Source organism: Caretta caretta, chromosome 12, assembly GCF_965140235.1.
Source record: "Caretta caretta isolate rCarCar2 chromosome 12, rCarCar1.hap1, whole genome shotgun sequence".
Taxonomy (NCBI): domain Eukaryota; kingdom Metazoa; phylum Chordata; order Testudines; family Cheloniidae; genus Caretta; species Caretta caretta.
The window spans coordinates 41,387,546-41,405,969 of NC_134217.1; the positions used below are offsets into that span (position 1 = coordinate 41,387,546).

Consider the following 18,424-nt stretch of genomic DNA (forward strand, 5'->3'; position numbering starts at 1 on the left):
GGGCACCCTGCCGGGGTGGGGGCCTGTAGCTCTCCTCCCCTTGACCCCGGGGCAGAGAGGGGAGGAGCCTGCAGCCGAAGCCCCGCCCCCAGCGCCCTGGCGGTTTTATGACTGCTGTAGGGGAGGGGCTTGAGGCATAAGCTCCGCCCCTTACAGTCTTTCCGGCGCTGGGGCAGCCCGCCCTCTGCCGCCTCTCGCTGGGGGGGCGGGGCTCAGGCCTGCAGGCACGCCCCCTTCCCGCTCCCCACCAATCGCGTGCTCCCATCGACGCGCTGCCCCCGCCCGCTGCGGGAAGGAGGCCGGGCGGGAGCGCGAGCCCCGCCCCTCCGCCAATGGCAGGGCCGCGCCCGCCCTCTCCTCAGCGGGGCCGGAGCGAGCGGGCCCGGGCCGGCGCAGGAGCCGCGCGCGGCGGGCGGGCGGGATGGCGGTGTGGACGCGCGCCGCCAAGGCGGGGCTGCTGGAGCTGCTGCTGCGGGAGCGCTGGGTGCGGGTGGCGGCGGAGCTGAGCGGCGAGGCGCTGAGCCTCACCTCGGAGCCGCCGCCGCCCGAGCCCGCCGCGCCGCCCAACGGGCTGCCCCACGGCGCCGAGCGGGGCGGCCCGGAGCCCCGCCCGCCCTCGCCGCCCCCGGCCGAGCCGGCGCCGCCGGGCGTGCGGCGGGTGCGGGTGGTGAAGGCCGAGGCGGGCGGGCTGGGCATCAGCATCAAGGGCGGGCGCGAGAACCGCATGCCCGTGCTCATCTCCCGCATCTTCCCGGGGCTGGCGGCCGAGCGCTGCGGCGCCCTGCGCCTGGGGGACGCCATCCTCGCCGTGAACGGCACCGACCTGCGCGACGCCACCCACGACCAGGCCGTGCAGGCGCTGAAGCGGGCCGGCCGCGAGGTGCTGCTGGAAGGTACCGGGGGCGGCGGCGGCGGCGCGCGGAGCTTCCCCCTCCCCCCCGGGCCGGGGGCTGTGAGAGACAACAACCCCCCCTCCCTCCCCCCCCCCGGGCCGGGGGCTGGGAGAGACAACAACCCCCCCTCCCTCCCCCCCCCCCCCGGGCCGGGGGCTGGGAGAGACAACAATCCCCCCTCCCTCCCCCCCCCCGGGCCGGGGGCTGGGAGAGACAACAATCCCCCCTCCCTCCCCCCCCCGGGCCGGGGGCTGGGAGAGACAACAATCCCCCCTCCCTCCCCCCCCCGGGCCGGGGGCTGGGAGAGACAACAACCTCCCCTCCCTCCCCCCCCCGGGCCGGGGGCTGGGAGAGACAACAACCCCCCCTCCCTCCCCCCCCCCCGGGCCGGGGGCTGGGAGAGACAACAACCCCCCCTCCCTCCCCCCCCCGGGCCGGGGGCTGGGAGAGACAACAACCCCCCCTCCCTCCCCCCCCCGGGCCGGGGGCTGGGAGAGACAACAACCTCCCCCTCCCCCCCGGCTCCGCTGCCGGCTCCGGGACAGGACCTGGGTCCCCTGGGCGAGACGGGGGTAGGGCCTAGTGCTCAGCTCCGCCGGGCTCCCGGTGTGGCCCCGGGACAGTCCCTGAAGCCGGTCCGCGGCTTGCGTGGGCCGATGTGTCCGTACAGCGCCTCGCACGCGTGGCCCCCCGCTTGCTCTGGCCTGTCCAGACCCGTCATGCTGCTGTTAGCTTACGTCCGGGCTCTGAACTCCTGGTGGCATGGAGAGTTGCCTGTGTGTGGCCTACAGGCAAAAGGTGGGCGATGAAATTAAGAACTTTTCTGGCTCATGGTGCAGTATGATCCCCTCAGCGGTGGGTCTTGCAGGGCGGGAGTATGTGTGTAGGAGGAGCAGCAGGCCAGTGTTTACATCTGAGCTAGATACTTGGTTACTTTGGGTTGGTCCAGCAGAATCTTGCTTTCCTGCAACTGTGCTCATTCGTACGCCGTCCCTGGGCAGGGGAGCTCTGTTCACAGGTGCAGCTCTGTAGGTTAAGTTAGTGCCTGAAAAACAAGCTCCTCCCTGCTGATTTCGTGTGTGGTCCTAAACTGAACAGCTCTATCACATGCAGTTTTCCTTTATTTGCATTTCAAAGCTCCTACTCTGTGGCATTTGTCCGGGTTGGGTTCTCTGTAATACAGAAGCAGAGCAGTGGGGATAGCCATTGAGTCCTCTTTGGAGATGCTGTCTGTAGGGCTGCTAGAGTGAAACTCCTGTTTCACAGTCTGTCATCTCTAAGTAGCCCAGTGTTAGCGGGGACATGTCCTCACCCCAGCCCTTGTAGTGGATCTCCTAATTGAAGTGTACTTGCATTCCCATGGTTGAAAGATGTGGTAGTGGGTGTAAGGCCATGCCTGATTTGCCTGTTGTTTTAGGGAAATTCATGAGCAGTAACCTGGGGGCCACAAACCGCAAGTGAAGATGTTATTTGGTGCCTCCCTTTCTTTCTTAGGGGGATCGTTCACTGCCTGGCTCACATGCTAGCAGCAGCATCTGCTGGCTGCTAAGCCCCAGCCCATGGTGAAAGCTTTAGTGCAATTCTGATACTCAAGTCTGTTGTTGTGGCTTTGCCTCCAGTAGAGATGCTGCTGCTATTCTGCAGTTGCTGAGTGGCTCAGCGTCTGCAACTGAACCCGTAAGGTAGTATTTGTGGTTGGAAGTCCCTTATAGCCGAGGGCCTGTAACTAAAAATGCAGCTGTACAGACTTGTCCGTGGGTGCTTGAGCAGTAAGGTTTGTGACTGATGTACTCCAACACCACTGGAACAGACTAAATTTAAACACTGGGCTGCAAAGCAACCAGCCAAAGTTTTCTGTTTGCATGAAAGTGGAGGCACATGCTGTGAGCTCTTCAAAACAGTCCTCCCTTAACTAGAGGCCCATGCTGCTGTGTTGGTTTTGTGGGAATAAGTATTAGGTGATGGATTTGAGTTTGTTCTGTAAAGTTACTGGAATCAAACTGCTAATTGCTTGTGTGTGGGTGGCATTCTGCAAAGAACATTGAGTTCTCACACTTTGGGACTGCAGGTTGGATGGGATGATCTGGAACGGGGTCGTGACCCAGGTTATTACATGGTCATGAGCTGTCTGCCTCCAACCCGCTTCTCCTCCAGCATTTATAATAGTTAAATGTAAAAAATGTGTTTTTAATTTATAAGGGGGGGGTCACACTCAAAGGCTTGCTCTGTGTGAAAGGGGTCACCAATGCAAAAGTTTGAGAACTGGTCTGAAAGAAGTTGGGATGGCTTCACAGCATCATTTCCTGTGCCCTGAACATCCTGACCTGGACAGACTACTTATTTGTCAAGAGCCTTGTTTTATGAAAGTTCTTGAAAACCTGTTTTCTGAAGCAAAGCCTCTACATACTGGTGCAAAGAATGTGATGGGAGAGTTGCTGGTGATTGGAGGCAGATCCAGAGGGTCTTAAAAGAGGAATTTATCTGTGGAAAGCTGAAATATGCAGCAAACTAACCCACTGTTAGTGATGAGGGTGACTGCATTATCTGAAAGATTATAGCAGTAAGAAAACCATAAAGCTATGTTCAGAAGGGTTGTAAATTATGGGGTGTATTTTATTTCACTGTCTTAGCCGTCCAGTGCAGTGCTGTATCAGGAAGGCAGAAGGCAGTTTACGCATAATTTGTTTAATACTGTGAAAGGATTTGATTCTTGCTGAAGGTAAAATGTGGTTCAGGTTTGCTATTCCTTTGGGAAGCTGTTTCCTTGAAGTCTGCATGCTGTGATATGGAGATGTTGGTATTTTTAGATTGTTGTCTTTTTATTTATTATACAACTTTGTGATTAAAAGGCGTTGAGAGCATAAATTATCTGCTGGTCTAGGGAGTGACTCTGTCATTAGTAATCTGTGGTTGCAAGTAAGGGAAACTGAGCGATTTCTCTTCTAAACCGAACAGAAAAATGAATCTTAGTTTGCAAAATGCATCAGGAAAGCAGACAGAGAAACCTTGATTTCTGGAGAGGTAATTCCATTTTAAGACCTACAGTTCCCACACTGAGCTGTCTGGGTAGCTTCTGAGCTCTGGAGAGCCAGAAGGAGTGAGTCTGCTCTTTTACTGCCTTCCCTGGGCTGCCTTTCTCAACGACATTTATGATTCTAGTGAGAACTGATGCCTGAAGCTGCCAATAGAGCTTCCTTTTAAAGTCCGTCAGTGGCTATTAGCCAAGATGGTCAGGGATTCAATCCCATGCTCTGGGTGTCCCTAAACATCCAACTTTCTGAAGCTGAGACTGGATGATGGGATGGGTCACTCGAAATTGCTCTGTTCTATTCATTCCCTCTGAAGCACTTGGCATTGGCCACTGTTGGAAGACAGGACGCTGGGCTAGATGGACTTCTGGTCTGACCCAGCTTGGCCTTTCTTATGTTCCTGTACTCTGACAGATGGCTGCCAGAACAGGGGTGGGTTTGAAGTGTAGCTGCTGCCTCCAGAATCTACCGTCTTGCAGCAGACCTGAGGCTGTCGGAGTAAATCCTGCAGGAGTCCGAGGCTAGATGTTCTAATTCTAGTTCAGCTTTCTAAATCCTTCCTGTGCTCCTGTGGCTGATTCTGAGGTACCTTCTTCCAGTGATTGCTGCTAATGATTACATTAACCCTTTAAAATGTAAAGCCTGAAAGTTGTTGACATGTGGTAGAGTCCTGAGTCAGCAGTGGAAGGCTTGGCTGCATTGAACCTCTAGTTTGCAAACTGAGCTAGAAATCTCATGAAACCTTGCCGGGTGATTTCCAGCACTTCCTGGGCTTTTCTGTCACAGCCAGTGACTGGTGATACATCTATAAGGGACAAGGACTTCCCTTTGGGTTTGTCTCTGTAGCAGAGCATCATGCCCCAGAGCTTTAAGAGTTCAATCCTTTTGGAAGTAATTGGTGTAAAAGTGATCAACATGACAAGAGATTGCATAATGTTCTGCCATGCAAAGCAAATGTGACTCTAGGACTACCATTATTTGACATGCTCAGACAAGAAATATAAAATAACCCAGCCTTCCAAGAGCTTGAACGAGTAATTCCAGGTGGATGGTCAGTGCTTTGGGACTGCCAAGATAAAATTGCTGCGTTCAAGGGGATTCCATTCAAAAGTCACGGTGTAGTAATATATTACAGTATCAGGCCAAGCATAATGCACTGATTCCCATCAGGGTACAGAGATGTGTAAGAACTGCCCATAGGCTGTAGTTGGGTACATTCTGGGCACTGGCAGTGTAGATGCCTCCTTCAGTAGCAGAGTGCAGTTCAGCACATTCCCATCTTGGCATTTGTTTGTTTTGCTATGGCTGCCCATAAATGTCAGCTTTATGTTGATTTTTGGGCTGCGGAACTGGCTTGAGAACACACGTTTTCACATACAGCACCAAACAGACATTATATGGGGTCTAATGAGGCCATGTTCCACCTGGACTGCATTAGAATTGGTGACCTAGAGTAAAAAGGCTATGCAGCCCATTACCCATATCCTTGAACCCCCTTCTGAATTTCAAAGGGACTCAGTAGTGCTGCTGCCGGGTTGCTAGGGTTATAACATGAAGGGCTCCAGGTGATGCACAATTGTTATGAACCCCAGCATGAAGACTAGAGCTGCCAAAGAATGCTGATTTACCCTAGCTCAGCTGTAACCTGATAATTTGAGCCTTTGGGACCTCTGGAGAGAAGTCAGCATTGCTCTGCGGTGGCTGGGAAAAGATTTCACGTCACTTCACTAGCTCCAATCACAGTTATTGCTTTTAACAAAAAATGCACTTGTCACTTAAACATCTCCGTGGCATTACTTTTAGCTGATGGGATTGGAGGCTGGTCTCTAATTATTGGATGAGAAGCAGAGAGTTTCTATTCAGGTCTTCGCAAAAAGAAAAGGAGTACTTGTGGCACCTTAGAGACTAACCAATTTATTTGAGCATGAGCTTTCGTGAGCTACAGCTCACTTCATCGGATAGTGAGCTGTAGCTCACGAAAGCTCATGCTCAGATAAATTGGTTAGTCTCTAAGGTGCCACAAGTACTCCTTTTCTTTTTGCGAATACAGACCAACACGGCTGTTACTCTGAAACCTATTCAGGTCTTATGTGCCAGACTTAATATTTCTCCTCCTCCATCTGTTCCTCTTTCACTCCTTGTCTCATATTGTAAGGTTCCTTTTGAGCCTCTTGTACAGAAGAACAAGTGACTGTACATTTTTAGAAGTTTGTCTTGTACATTTCACCTCAGTCATAAGAGAGACGGCTCTGAGATGCCAGAGCTCAGAAGTCAGCCTCCCTCACTTTACAATCTGGAATGCATTACAAGATGCTTCTTGCTTTCTAGTGGGGATTGTAAATCTGCTAGTGCATCAGCTGTACGTTATCTAGTGACCCATTGGTACATGGCTCAAGTGAGTGTCTTTCTGGGGTTTGTCTATTCACGTAACACAAGAACCAGGGGTCACCCAATGAAATTAATAGGCAGCAGGTTTAAAACAAACGTACGGAAGTACTTCTTCACACAACATGCAGTCAAGCTGTGGAACTCATTGCCAGGGGATGTCATGAAGGCCACAAAGGAATTAGATAAGTTCCTGGAGAATAGCCAAGATGGTCAGGGAGGCAACTCCATGCTCTGGGTGTCCCCAAACCTCTAACTGCCAGAAGCTGGGACTGGATGACAGGATGGATAATTTGAAATTGCTCTGTTCTGTTCATTCCCTCTGAAGTATCTGGAATTGGCCATTGTCAGACAGGATATTGGGCTAGCTGGACCATTGGTCTTGACCCAGTGTGTCTGTTCTTACATTCCAGCATCTCTTATGTGGAGGTCTCATGAGATGTGGGCAAAGGGCAGTTAGCGTGAGGACTGGGTAACTGGTCCAGTCAGTAGGCTGCTCATGCTCATATGTGCTGAGCCCTGCCAGAGTGGCCTTCTATAGAAAGGCCCCTGTCATTTAATGGTTAGAGACCTGATAGAATCTGTGCAGTAGTATTATTTGGGGACTCTAACCTTGGATGGACCAAGTACCTCAGACTGGCATATTACATATCGGCACAGAAGTGCCATCATACCAGGAGAAGAAAATGCCATCCAACTGCTTTGGAAAAGCCAGAGCTAGTAGCTGCATCCAGGGACAAGAAGGCAGTGATTAGAGGTTCACAGCAATTGTATTGGTGGTCCGCTGCTTCTCAGGCTTGAGAGTGGTAGCCAGTGCAATGCTTGCAGGGCACTGGGCTCATCTGTAGCCCAGTGCTTGCCCCTCCTTTGCTGGTTGGCTACGGGAGCGGTTAGAGAGACTGTGTTTCTGGGGGGTGGACCCCATGCTGAGTGTTTCCCTCCCAGGACTGCCTCTGAATCAAGGCTGTGTGTGAATGTGTTTTAGTGCACTATTTGATCAGAAGGTTTTCTGAGCTGGGGGATGGGAAGCTCTTCCTCTTATTAATTCTAAAGCAGATTCCTGAGACTTCAGAGCAGAACTTCCAGGGAATGGGGCAGGTTAAAATTCAGCCTGTGTGGCTCACAAAGAGGAAGGAGAGCTGCAAGACCACCACAATCTAGATAAAATTCTGCATGTTCCACAGTTTTCCCTCTCCAGGTCTCGCTGCTTTGCTGGCAGCCCCCAGGGATGAGGGTTCTCTGTGGAGGGGCTAGTGGGGTATGAGCTGCAGCTTTTTTAAGACATGTTGGCAACCCTCGTGTCTCTAGTCACTTCCGGCCATGAGGGGTGCTAGGGGAGTAAGGGCTTGTCTTCGCTGAGGTGTTAGCTCATGGTATAATGCAAGTGCTCCTAACCAGGCTCCTGTGCACACCCAGAGAGCTCTAAACTCCAGCTAGCTGTGCCATCAACAGGGCGCTGCTGATGCTCAGCCAGTAATGCAGGGGCAGGATTCGGCTACTCTGCTGCTCATCCAAACACTGTGCTGCTAACCCAGCTGCTCTCATCCTGTGGAGCTGCAGGGTTGTGTTGTGGTGTGAGCTGGGCTAACTTGAGCTAACACTGTCCTGAAGAAGGTATGTAATCAACCAAGCATGACAAGTGTTCTAAGGAATCTTAAAGTACCAGCTGTGAAGTTCAGAGGCTCCTCCTTGCAGGGTGTGGCAGTACTGAAAAGTGTCACTGAGAGTTCTCTACACTTTATCTCCTAGGTATGTTTCCTGTCTGTCAAAGCCACATGCCGAGGCCCCCTAGTCATGTTGCCCAGAGAGTAACATGCTGCACAGTCTTCCCCACAGGGTTCTGCAGTTGATACTGCTTCAGATAGCTTGGTCAGCTAACTGCTTAAAAGAAACTGCCCTGATGACTGACACACACGCACAGAGTTCTTCTAGCTACTGAGGCTCAGTATCTTCATCAGTGTATTTAAAGGTGTGTTCTAATCACCTTATCAAAACCTTTCTGGTTCCCTTTAGTACTAACTGTTGCTGTCTTTGTGCTTGTGTGCCACCTTGTTAATTAGCTGCTGGAGGGCATGCCCACTCATGTACTTTGCCAGCAGATGCATGTTTGGCCCATAGCCAATGCTGAAACACTCCAGTTATTGCCGAGATTTAGCGAGTGAGTCTGCAAAAGGCCTAATTCTTCTTACTAAAGCTGGTTAACAATAAACTTAGTGTCTGAATATTTGTAATGTTCTGTGTTCTAGGGATGACCTGCAGCGTCACCGTTAAGCTGTAGTATGGCCTTGTTTTATAATGTCACTGCCTACCAGTATGAATGAGACTTGTGAAAATCTGCTCCCCAAGCAGCCATTGGGAGACAACTGACTCTTGCGGTGATGGTAGCATTTCAGCTTAAGGAGTGAGGAGAGCCTATTTTAAACATTTAATTCAGGACTCCGTAATTGGAATGAAGTAACTAACCAAGGTAGATCTGGCTCAACAGCAGCTTTTACAGCCCCCCTCCCTAACATCTGGCATGGGCAGAATATCTGTTATGCTTGTAACCAAGGGCCGTTTGAATAGCTGGGGATGAATCAACCCCTAGCAGTGACACGTGGAGTTAGGAGTCCCCATCAAGGGCTGTGTGAGAGGGAGGGAACAAGAGTGGGAAGGGGTTAAGATCCTAGTACACTTGGTGGAGAAAGTCTCAGCCCTAAGGCAGCTTCCATTGCATCAGGGCATAGAGCTAACCTGGGTTTCAAAACACACATGACCACTTCCTCATTTGTTAAACTTTATCTTAAATCCCAGGCAATGAACTTTAAGCTGGAGTTGAGGTTGGTAGAACACCTTGGTAACTTACAAGTGGTGAACCCTACAGGAGAGCTGTAGCCATACACCAGACAAGCAGCAGAAACCCAAGACGTTCAGAGTTAAGGTGCAATTTAAAGAAGCCCAAACACTTGACAGTACAGAAATTCACAGTTAGAATGTCCCCAGACCATATATCTTTCTTTGCAGCGACTCCAGCCTACAGTCTTTCCTTTGTCCTTTTCACGGCAAAGGGCCAGAGCCTGAGAGCCCCTTACTCAAACAGTTAATGATTTACAGGATCAGGGTTCTTGTTGTAAGGTAGGGGCTGTGGATCAGATGCTTCTAAAGGAGTTCAGAAGTTTCTGAGAAGTTCAGACTGCACCTGCGGATGCCTTAACTTTGGAGAAGTCAATGTCCTGTTGCAACGTCCATACCATAGCAGCTTCCCACTTTCCTACCATCTCCTCCCACAAGCTTTAAAGAGCCTGGGGTCTGGGGAAGTCCTGAGGGCTGTATTTGTACTGACTCTTCTGTATAATGTCACTAGCGAGTGTGAGGCTTTGTCACTGCACTAGCTCATTCCTTATGAGTAAGTGCTCTACTTTCCTGGCCAGGCCTGGCAGGGCTGTGTGCGTAGATGCACTAGCTCAGGAACAAGGTGCTTAAGGAGAACTAGGTGATCGGTATGTGTGTTCCTTTATTGCGGTAGCACCTAGAGGCTGCAGTCGGGGATTGGGCCCCGCGGCGCTAGGCTGCAGCAGCAGACGGGCACCCTAGATGTACTTTGTGATTCCATAGAAGTAAAGTGTTGGGAGTTGCTTCCCTTTCCCAAACTATCTGAAACCATTTCGCAGATACGGCTGCATTTCTGGCTCAGAGCTAACTCGCCACGCTCACCACAATGAACCTTTAAAATGGCAGCTGCAGTTTGCTAGGGTCAGACTAATTGGCACACGGCAGCACTCACAATAGATTGGAATTAGAGAAGATAATGGGGTTGGGGAAGAGGATTAAATGAGAGAAGGGCATGAAATCCTCTGAAGCAGGGTTTGCCTTGCTTTTACCTCGTTCACTTGAAAGCAAAGAAGGCGTTTCTCGAAGTACAGGCGCTTTTAGTATGCATAGGAGGGAGGAATGATTCATTGGGCTACCAGTCGTTATTGCTCCCAGCTGACAGCAGAGTCACTGCTGAATGCCTGTGTACTGGAGTTCAGCAGGTGAGTGGCTTTGGTGTCTTCCAAGCATTGCACTAAGGAGTGCATGGCCAAGGCTGCTTCAGAACCACAAACCTGAAAGTGCAGCCACCTGCCCTGCTGCAATAGTGAGACAGCCAGACTGTTGTGAGCAACAACTGCAGACCAGTCTCTGGCTTTTGCAGTTTTATATTAGTACGTCAGTAAGCTCTCTCAGCTTCCTTCTCGACCTGCTCTGGGGGTCTGCTGCACTCCAGCACTTCCAGGTTGGTGCTGGACTCAAACCTGCATTGAATGCTGCTGGGAATGCGGAGTGCTTGTCTTTCTGTGACCATCACCAGCTCACCCCACCCTTCCTCCCTGGTGATGTTTCCTGTGCTGGTATCAGACTACTGAGCTGACCCTTGCTGAACCAGATCAAGCTCTAATTTCTTATGAGCAGATGCAGGCATCAGGCCTGATATTACCTGGGGAGCAGTGGGTTAATGTTTGACTGGCCTCAGAAGTAGGAGGAGGGAAAGGGCGCATATGTGACAAAATGATCTCTCTTGTAATTAGAGAGAGCATATGGCATCTGTTCATACTGAAATGAAGTCCAGAATCTTTTGTTCAGATGTCCAGCCAGCATGTCAGGGGAGAGAAGCACAGCTTGTCTGCAGAAGACTGATCTTCCCCCACACAAGTGCATCCATCTCAAAATGTCTCCTGCATTCTTGGCTCCTCCGTCTAGGTTCTTAACACATTCCTGTTCAGAGTCTCCTTTGCCACCTACAATGCAGCCAGTCCCTGTTGTTCCTGTAGGCTGACCTCCCGTGTTTGAAGAGTCCCATGTATTCCCATAGCTGGGGCTAGTGCCTGACTGTTGGAGCTTTACTGCTTGAGGCATGCAGCAGAGATTTTGATGGGTTTGTTGGGTAGCTGTTTACCAAATCTTGCACCACGTCAAGTTTTGGTTGGTTCAGAGTAGCTTGTATGGGGGGTGGTATTTAGTCACTGGGGGGATCTTGGTTGCTAGTCTCCTGCTTTTCTCCTTATCCCTTTGGCTAATTCCCTTTCCAAAGCCTATCAATGAAGCACCTGGTATTGTCCCCCCAGTTAGAAAAGTGGCATTGTGCAAAGTTGTCCCTGAAAACCTGAGAGTTCCCTCCAACACAGAGTATATCACAGTGCTTGATTCTGCTTTTCTAAAAGGGGTTAAAAATCCAACCAGCCCTGGCAAATCTTCCTTCATGTATGCTGCAGAAATAACCATGTGGAAAAGCTGCTGAAGCCAAACCACATTAGTCCATGGTGTATTCTTGGCTGTGTGGCTAGGGAAAAGCCTGTTCTTACTGTGTCATAGTTTGGTCGCCTAGCAGAGGTAAAACCTAGGTGGTTAACACTGTTACAGCATGGCCCTTGTTGTGCAGACAAACTTCTTGCCTTCGACTTTGCTACAATTGTTTCATCGTGGCTGTGTTTATAGTGTAGAGGCCAACCTTAGTCTCTTACTCTGAAGCTCACTTGTTCGCTGTGTAGGCAGCTTTTTCCTGTTTATTTGTATATTTTTCCTCTCCCAGTTAGAAGTTCTGTGTTCACTTTTGGTAGCTCCTTTTTCTCGGTATTTCCATCCATGCAGTTCATAAATTAATGGATTTGTAAGGCCAGAAGGAACCACTGATTTGGGGCTGTTTTCATGGCCCAGTGAAATACATATTAACCTCAGGAAAGTAGGGTGCTAGGTCGTAGCCAATTCCCTAGCTTCAATAGCTTGCACACTTGAATGATAACCGAGCTCCCAGTTTTGTTCCTGTTGGATTGCGGGCTCCAGCTGTTACAGGACAGCAGTCCCTGTCTATCGAAGGGCTGTGTTGGCTTTTTCCTTTTCTGTGAATTTAAGCTGTGAAATGCTGTAACGCATTCTTCCTCAAACACCAAATTAATCTGCAGGGTTAGAATCCGTCACTGAGGGTGGCTTACAGTTGAGGCGCAGATGTAATCCTGACAGCAGCAGCGTTAGCAGACATGGGCAGAGCATAAACAAGGAATTCCGGCCTGTCCTGAGAGGGATGGACCTTCCAAGCTGCGAGTCCTTGCTGGGCATCTTGCATCCTCTCTGGCCCATCTTAAAATACATTATGCAACTCTTGAAAGTGATGGTGACAAGCTCTGACTCTTCTCCTTCCCTCCAAGAACTGGTTGTGTCACACTGCCTTTTATTGGTCCCCTTTGGCTCACCTTTAGCTGGGAGGAGAGCTGCAATACTGGAAGCACCAGGTTTCCATGTGCAGAGGGGATACTGTGCCTGTTGCTGAGGCCAGCCCTTCACTGACATGGATTTTAGCTACCAAATGTCATTCTAGACCTTACAGTTCCAGCTTCACCTTCCTGTACCTGGCCAATCCTGAATGAGGCTCCCCCATCTGGAGCTGCATTTGGCACAGTCAGACGTGATGAGGTTCTGGTTGTGCACACACTTTGCTTCCATGTTCATAGCAGCCTTTGGGATTATCTGATCAGGTTCGTTTCACTCACTCAAAAATCATTGAAGGCTCAGCAGCTCACAGATTTTCCTTTTCAAAGAGTCAAGCTTTTAGCCCTTCCTTGAAAGTCGGGGTAGGGTTTCAATGACCCACCTGCGTTCCATTATGTGGGTTATGCTTTGGTGGTATTTAACTTCCTGACTGTATTGGAAAGCAACTTAGAACAAAGACACCAACATCCACATCTGATGGCCAGCTGTGTAGCAGGCCCCTTTGCAGAGTGCTGGATTAGTGCTCCACCTCGCAGGGTTCACCCATCTCCAGTAGGGAGGGGAAGATTAAGGTGCATGGAGCTGTGTAATCCTGGGATAAGTGCTCTGACTGCTTGCAGGAGGTTAATATTAACTCTAGTTTCCTGCCCTCAGCAAGGGCAAGCTTCTCATCACAGCATGGATCTTGGTCCAGCCATGCCACTCAGCTGAACCAATCTGATGGGAGCACAGAGCCGAAGGAAGAAGACGGGTTATTGGCTTGAAGCTCATATAACCAGATGAAACTTTTCTGCATGGCCTTGGCTCCTTTGCTCTTTGCCATACTAACACTCAACACCCACTGCTCTTACAGCTCAACAGCCTCTGGATACAAAGCCTGGGTCCTGAGGAGGTGGGCCTGGCTAACCATGTCTATGCACCTGTCACAGACAGAGACCTAATCCACAGGTGGAGCTGGCTGCATTAGTGCTGCTTTTTCCCTCGGTGCAGCCCCTGGTACTTCATTGGTGTGTAAGGAGATGCTACAATGCAGCGTTAACCCTTTGGTGACTGACTCTCTTCTTCCTGGTTAGTTGAAAATGTTGGCTTTTGGAAGGCAGCTTGGGGGGCCGTGACCGAATGCGAAGTTCTGATCAAGCACCGTGAGAGCCTGGCTTTGTCTCATGCCGCCTTGGGGTGATGTGTTAGAGCCCGGGAATCCAGTGAGTGGTAATACAGAGGGATGCTGCCTTCCGCAGAAGTCTGCCCATACCTTGTCATCAGAACCGAGATTGGAACAGTCTGTGAAGACTCTACAGCCTGTATTTGAAGAACTCCCCTTGTGTCTGGGCAGAATCCAGAGAGATGCTGGAGGGGCCTTGCTTTAATGTCCCCTTTGCCGTTGAGGAGCCTGGATAGAGCAGCACCTGCTGGTACTGAATTCAGCAGTGTCAGAGCTCGCTCTGAGCCCATGGCCAGGCTTGGTGACTGAACCCCCCACCCCGGCCCCCAAGGCTGGTGCAGCCACCGGACAACTGGCTGCACTGTGCATGTGATAGCTGGAGATGGGTATGGCCTTGGGAAGCGGGATGAGCTCAGACTTCTGACAGTGACAGGAGTGGGAGAGGGTGTGGTTGGTCATCATAGGTAGGACTAACAGCAACACCTGGAGTGGAATGGGGCAGGGGAGTGGGGGAGGCCAGAGCAGAGGAGGGAGTGATGACCAAGGGTTTGAGCTGGAAGGACGGGTGGGGCAGCGTGAGTGATGCTGAGGCAAACTCTTCCCAAATTTGGAGACCGCCTGGATGCTGGGGAATGCGAGTGAGGAGTAGATAATGTGCTGCGGTGCTAAGCCGGGACACATGAAGGCCAATGGACTTGTCAGTGGTGCTCAGAGGGGCTGGGGTTCTGAGTTGGAGGATTCTTAATTCCTCTCAAGAGTTGGCATGGCTACTGCAAAACTCATTGCACAGAGCATTGCCAGTAAGTGACACGCCCCAAGGCCAGAGGTCTCCTTGTCTGTTGGTGTTCCTGTTACAAAACCCCATCTTTGAGACATTTGAAACTTGATCACTGTGAGTGAGACTGAAACTTGGGAAACAGGCTGAGACCAAAGAGGTGAAATAATCTATTCTATTAATTAGCTGCGCCAGTTTGGGATCGCTTCCTTTTCCTGAGCATGAAAAAACAATTGCTCTGCAAAGGAACTGAAGACGCTTGGCATGTTCTCCTGACATGCCCACTTCTGGCATTACTGCTAAAAGCCTGCCTCCTGCACCTGCACAGGCAGACAGGGAAGTGGAAACTGAAAAGTCCTAGCACAGAGGTGGGCAAACTACAGCCCAGGATCAGGCCCTTGAGCTCCTGTTGGGAAGCGGGGTCAGGGGCTTGACCCGCTCCGCGTGTGCCATGGCTCTGCGTGGCTCCCACAGCTCCCATTGGCTGGCAACCGCGACCAGTGGGAGCTGCAGGGGGGGCACCGCCTGTCCGCACCTCTGCATAGGAGCCGGAGGGGGGGACGTGTCGCTGCTTCTGGGAGCTGCTTGAGGTAAGCACTGCCTGAAGTCTGCACCCCTGACCCCTTCCTCCACCCAGCCCTGATCCCCGTTTTGCCCTCTAAACCCTTTGGTCCCAGCCCAGAGACGACTCCTGCACCCCCAGCTGGAGCCCTCACCTTCCCCCCACCCCACCTGCACCTCAACGCCCTGCCTTATCCTGGAGCCCCCTCCCACACCCTGAACTTCTCATTTCTGCACCCCAGGGCCCGCACCCCAGGGCCCACACCCCCAGACGGAGCCCTCACCCCTTCCCACACTGCAACCCCCAATTTCATGAGGATTCATGGCCCACCATACAATTTCCATACCCAAATGTGGCCCTTGGGCCAAAAAGTTTGCCCACCCCTGCCCTAGCATCTTAATGCTGTCGCTTCTCCTCCATGCTGGACAGCTCTGCTGCCTTAAGCAGTCCCATCAGGATGCTCCTTTAGCAGAGTGCATGATATCAAAAGCTTGTTCTTACCCTCTGAGAACATGCTACTATCCTCAGCGGAAAAAGGCAAAAACAAATTTGAAACCTAATGTGTAACGCTTCTAAGCATAAATTACAGGAGAGCCTGGTATTGGATCATTCTATATTGATTGTTACACAGTTCCACCAAATGTCATAAGCCTAAATCAGAGGATCAGACAGTCTGGCTAATGTGTAGGTAGTTTAGAATCCCAACTAGTGGAATCAGCTGGCTGCACAGCCCTTGTGTAATCCCTCTACTATTTCTCTCTCAGCCCCTCTGCTAGCTTGTCATCACAACTCATTGTCTCTGCTTTCTGCGTCCTGTCTTACCACGGAGCATTGCACTCGCCTTGCTGCTGTTGGTTATGTTCTTATCTGACATGATTGGGTTAATTGCAGATGCCCATTTGGATCAGACCCAGACAAAAGTCAGACGCAAATAGCCACACAATTTTCACTTTTCATGATACAGAAGCTCAAGAAGTGTGGGTGCTGGTGCCACTAATGTAAGCTGGCGAGCCTTTGTCAGCAGCTCTTGTGCAGCTATTGGGGCTCCACGGGAACTTGCGAAGCAGGCGATATGTGTTGGGTGCATTTGTGGCTTAGGTTACTTTGAGGGTCCACTGTAAGGGTTTTGACACTCATTTCTCCGTTTTGGGAAAATAACTATCAGAAACAAGAGAGTTCACAGAATTCTCTGTGTTGAATGAGGTGAGCAAGGAGTGCAGGTTTTGCTGTAATACTGATTTATCTCCTGTTTGTATTCTGGAGAGATTTAAAGGGGAGGCATCCCCAAAAATGTAGTGGGCAGATGCCCCCTTGTGGTCGAGACTGTGGGAAAGCCAGTCTCATTACTGAAACCCTGAACTTCTAAATAAAGCAAATTGTTCTGCCTCAGAGGCTCTGAATGCCTGAGCGTCCTGTTTTATGTTAGCAGTGCACATTGTCCACTGTGTGTGTGTGTTGTTGGAGCAGGATGGCATATTGTTTGGGTTTTAATGGTGCTTTCATGAATTGGGTTGCAAATATTTGATGTGGAGAGGACTAAGAAAGACTTTTCAGATATTTTCCCCAAGCCGTAGACGGTTTCAGTTCATAGTGGGCTATAGCTAGTTTGCTTTTTTCTTCTCTGCTGACTTGTAGTTCATTAGTTATTGCTTTCAGCTTTGTTCCCCTTCTTCAAAGATGTATAACTAGGAATCATTCATGGACATGTGACTTGCCCAGGTGGACACAAACTCCATCTTGTTGCTGTGACTTTGCACAGAAGAACAAAGGGGTTTCTGCCCACAAGAGAGAGACTATAAAAGGCCCTGGAAGCCTCTCCATTTTGTCTTCAGCTGGCTCAAGAGAGAGCCTCCCCACCCCAAAGAGATGCCTGAAAGAAACTGGGACAAAACTGTAACTACAGGGGGGTGAGAGAGTGCTGGACTCAGTCCATAAACCACAACGTTGGTCTGAAAAGGATTGGGCTCAGACTAGGAAGGAGTCTAGTCTGTGAAAGAAGCTTATTGAAACATCTCTGAGGGTGAGATTTATCTGTATTCAGTTTCCTACTGTATTAGGCTTAGACTTGCGTGTTTTGTTTTGCTTCGTAACTTACTTTGTTCTGTCTATTATTACTTGGACCCACTTAAATCCTACTTTTTATACTTAATAAAATCACTTTTGCTGATTAATTAACCCAGAATAAGTAAGTAATACCTGGGGAGCAAACAGCTGTGCATATCTCTCTATCAGTGTTGTAGAGGGTGGACAATTTATGAGTTTACTCTGTATAAGCTTTATACAGAGTAAAATGGATTCATTTGGGGTTTGGATCCCATTGGGAGCTGGGTGTCTGAGTGCTAGAGACAGGAGCACTTGCTAAGCCGTTTTCAGTTAAGTCTGCAGCTTTGCGGGCCTGGGTCAGACCCTGGGTCTGTGTTGCAGCAGACTTGCGTGTCTGGCTCAATAAGGCAGGGTTCTGGAGGCCCAAGCTGGCAGAGAAAACTGGCTCAGAGGTAGTCTCAGCACATCAGGTGACAGTCCCAAGGGGGTCTCTGTAACCGAAGCCGTCAGACATCACACAAGACTGTAATAACCCAAGCTTCCTGCTTTGGTGAGTGGAACAGCATGAGGCTGTAAAAGTGAAGGGCTTCACCAGTGTTGACCACAACTTTGTCTTGTGTTGATGTGTCATACGTATTCTTATCAAAACAGGTTTTGCATTTAAAGCTAACAGAGAAGGAAGTATTATCTGTAGATAATGAATTGAGCTGATTTTTAAAGGACAGGGTGACCAGAAACAATTTTAAACTAGATCTTGTCCTCTTGAACCTCATTTGTACTCAAAGATTGGAAAAGGAAAAAGAGCTGTCCTTCTCCCCCCCCCCCCCCCCCCGACCTCCTAGAGAAGTGACTCTGCTGTCAGAAAGTTGGCATAGTGTTTTCGAGCTCTGGTCCCAGGTGCTTAGCCAGTGACTTCCCCTTGTTCAGTGGCTTCACTTCCTTTAAAACTTCAATAGCAAATATACTGCTTGAATTTTTATTTAAATTATTTTAAATAGATCATTTTAAAATATTATAGTAAATTGAGGCCTTAATATAGGTTGTCATATTTTCAGATTTAATATTTAATTTTAAATAGGTTTATTTTACAAAGAAAAATCCAATTTAAATACATCCTTTAAAAAAAAAAATCTGTTTTAATCCACCCTCATTCATAGGGCTTTTTCCCCCTACATGTTTGGCAGGAGACTGGCCTTATCTGCACTAGAGGAAACTTGTGAATTTTTTTTCCCCTTGCACTGCTTCCCCCTTCCCTGGAGTTACCGACATTGGAAACCCTAATGTAGACAGCCTACCTGCTGCTAGTTCATTTTTCAACACTGTGTCATCCATGCCTGTGGGGAGCAAGTCTAA

At 50.0% G+C, this 18,424-nt stretch overlaps 1 protein-coding gene across 1 annotated transcript in view; it reads left to right on the forward strand.

The window, feature by feature from the left end:
- The first annotated feature begins 405 nt into the window (after positions 1–405).
- Positions 406–18,424, forward strand: part of SNTB2 (syntrophin beta 2) — a 46,832-nt gene continuing 28,813 nt past the window's right edge. Inside the window, exon 1 of the mRNA XM_048870671.2 lies at positions 406–893. Coding sequence (XP_048726628.1) covers positions 422–893 — 472 coding nt within the window. The 5' untranslated portion in view covers positions 406–421. The remainder of the gene's footprint in view (positions 894–18,424) is intronic.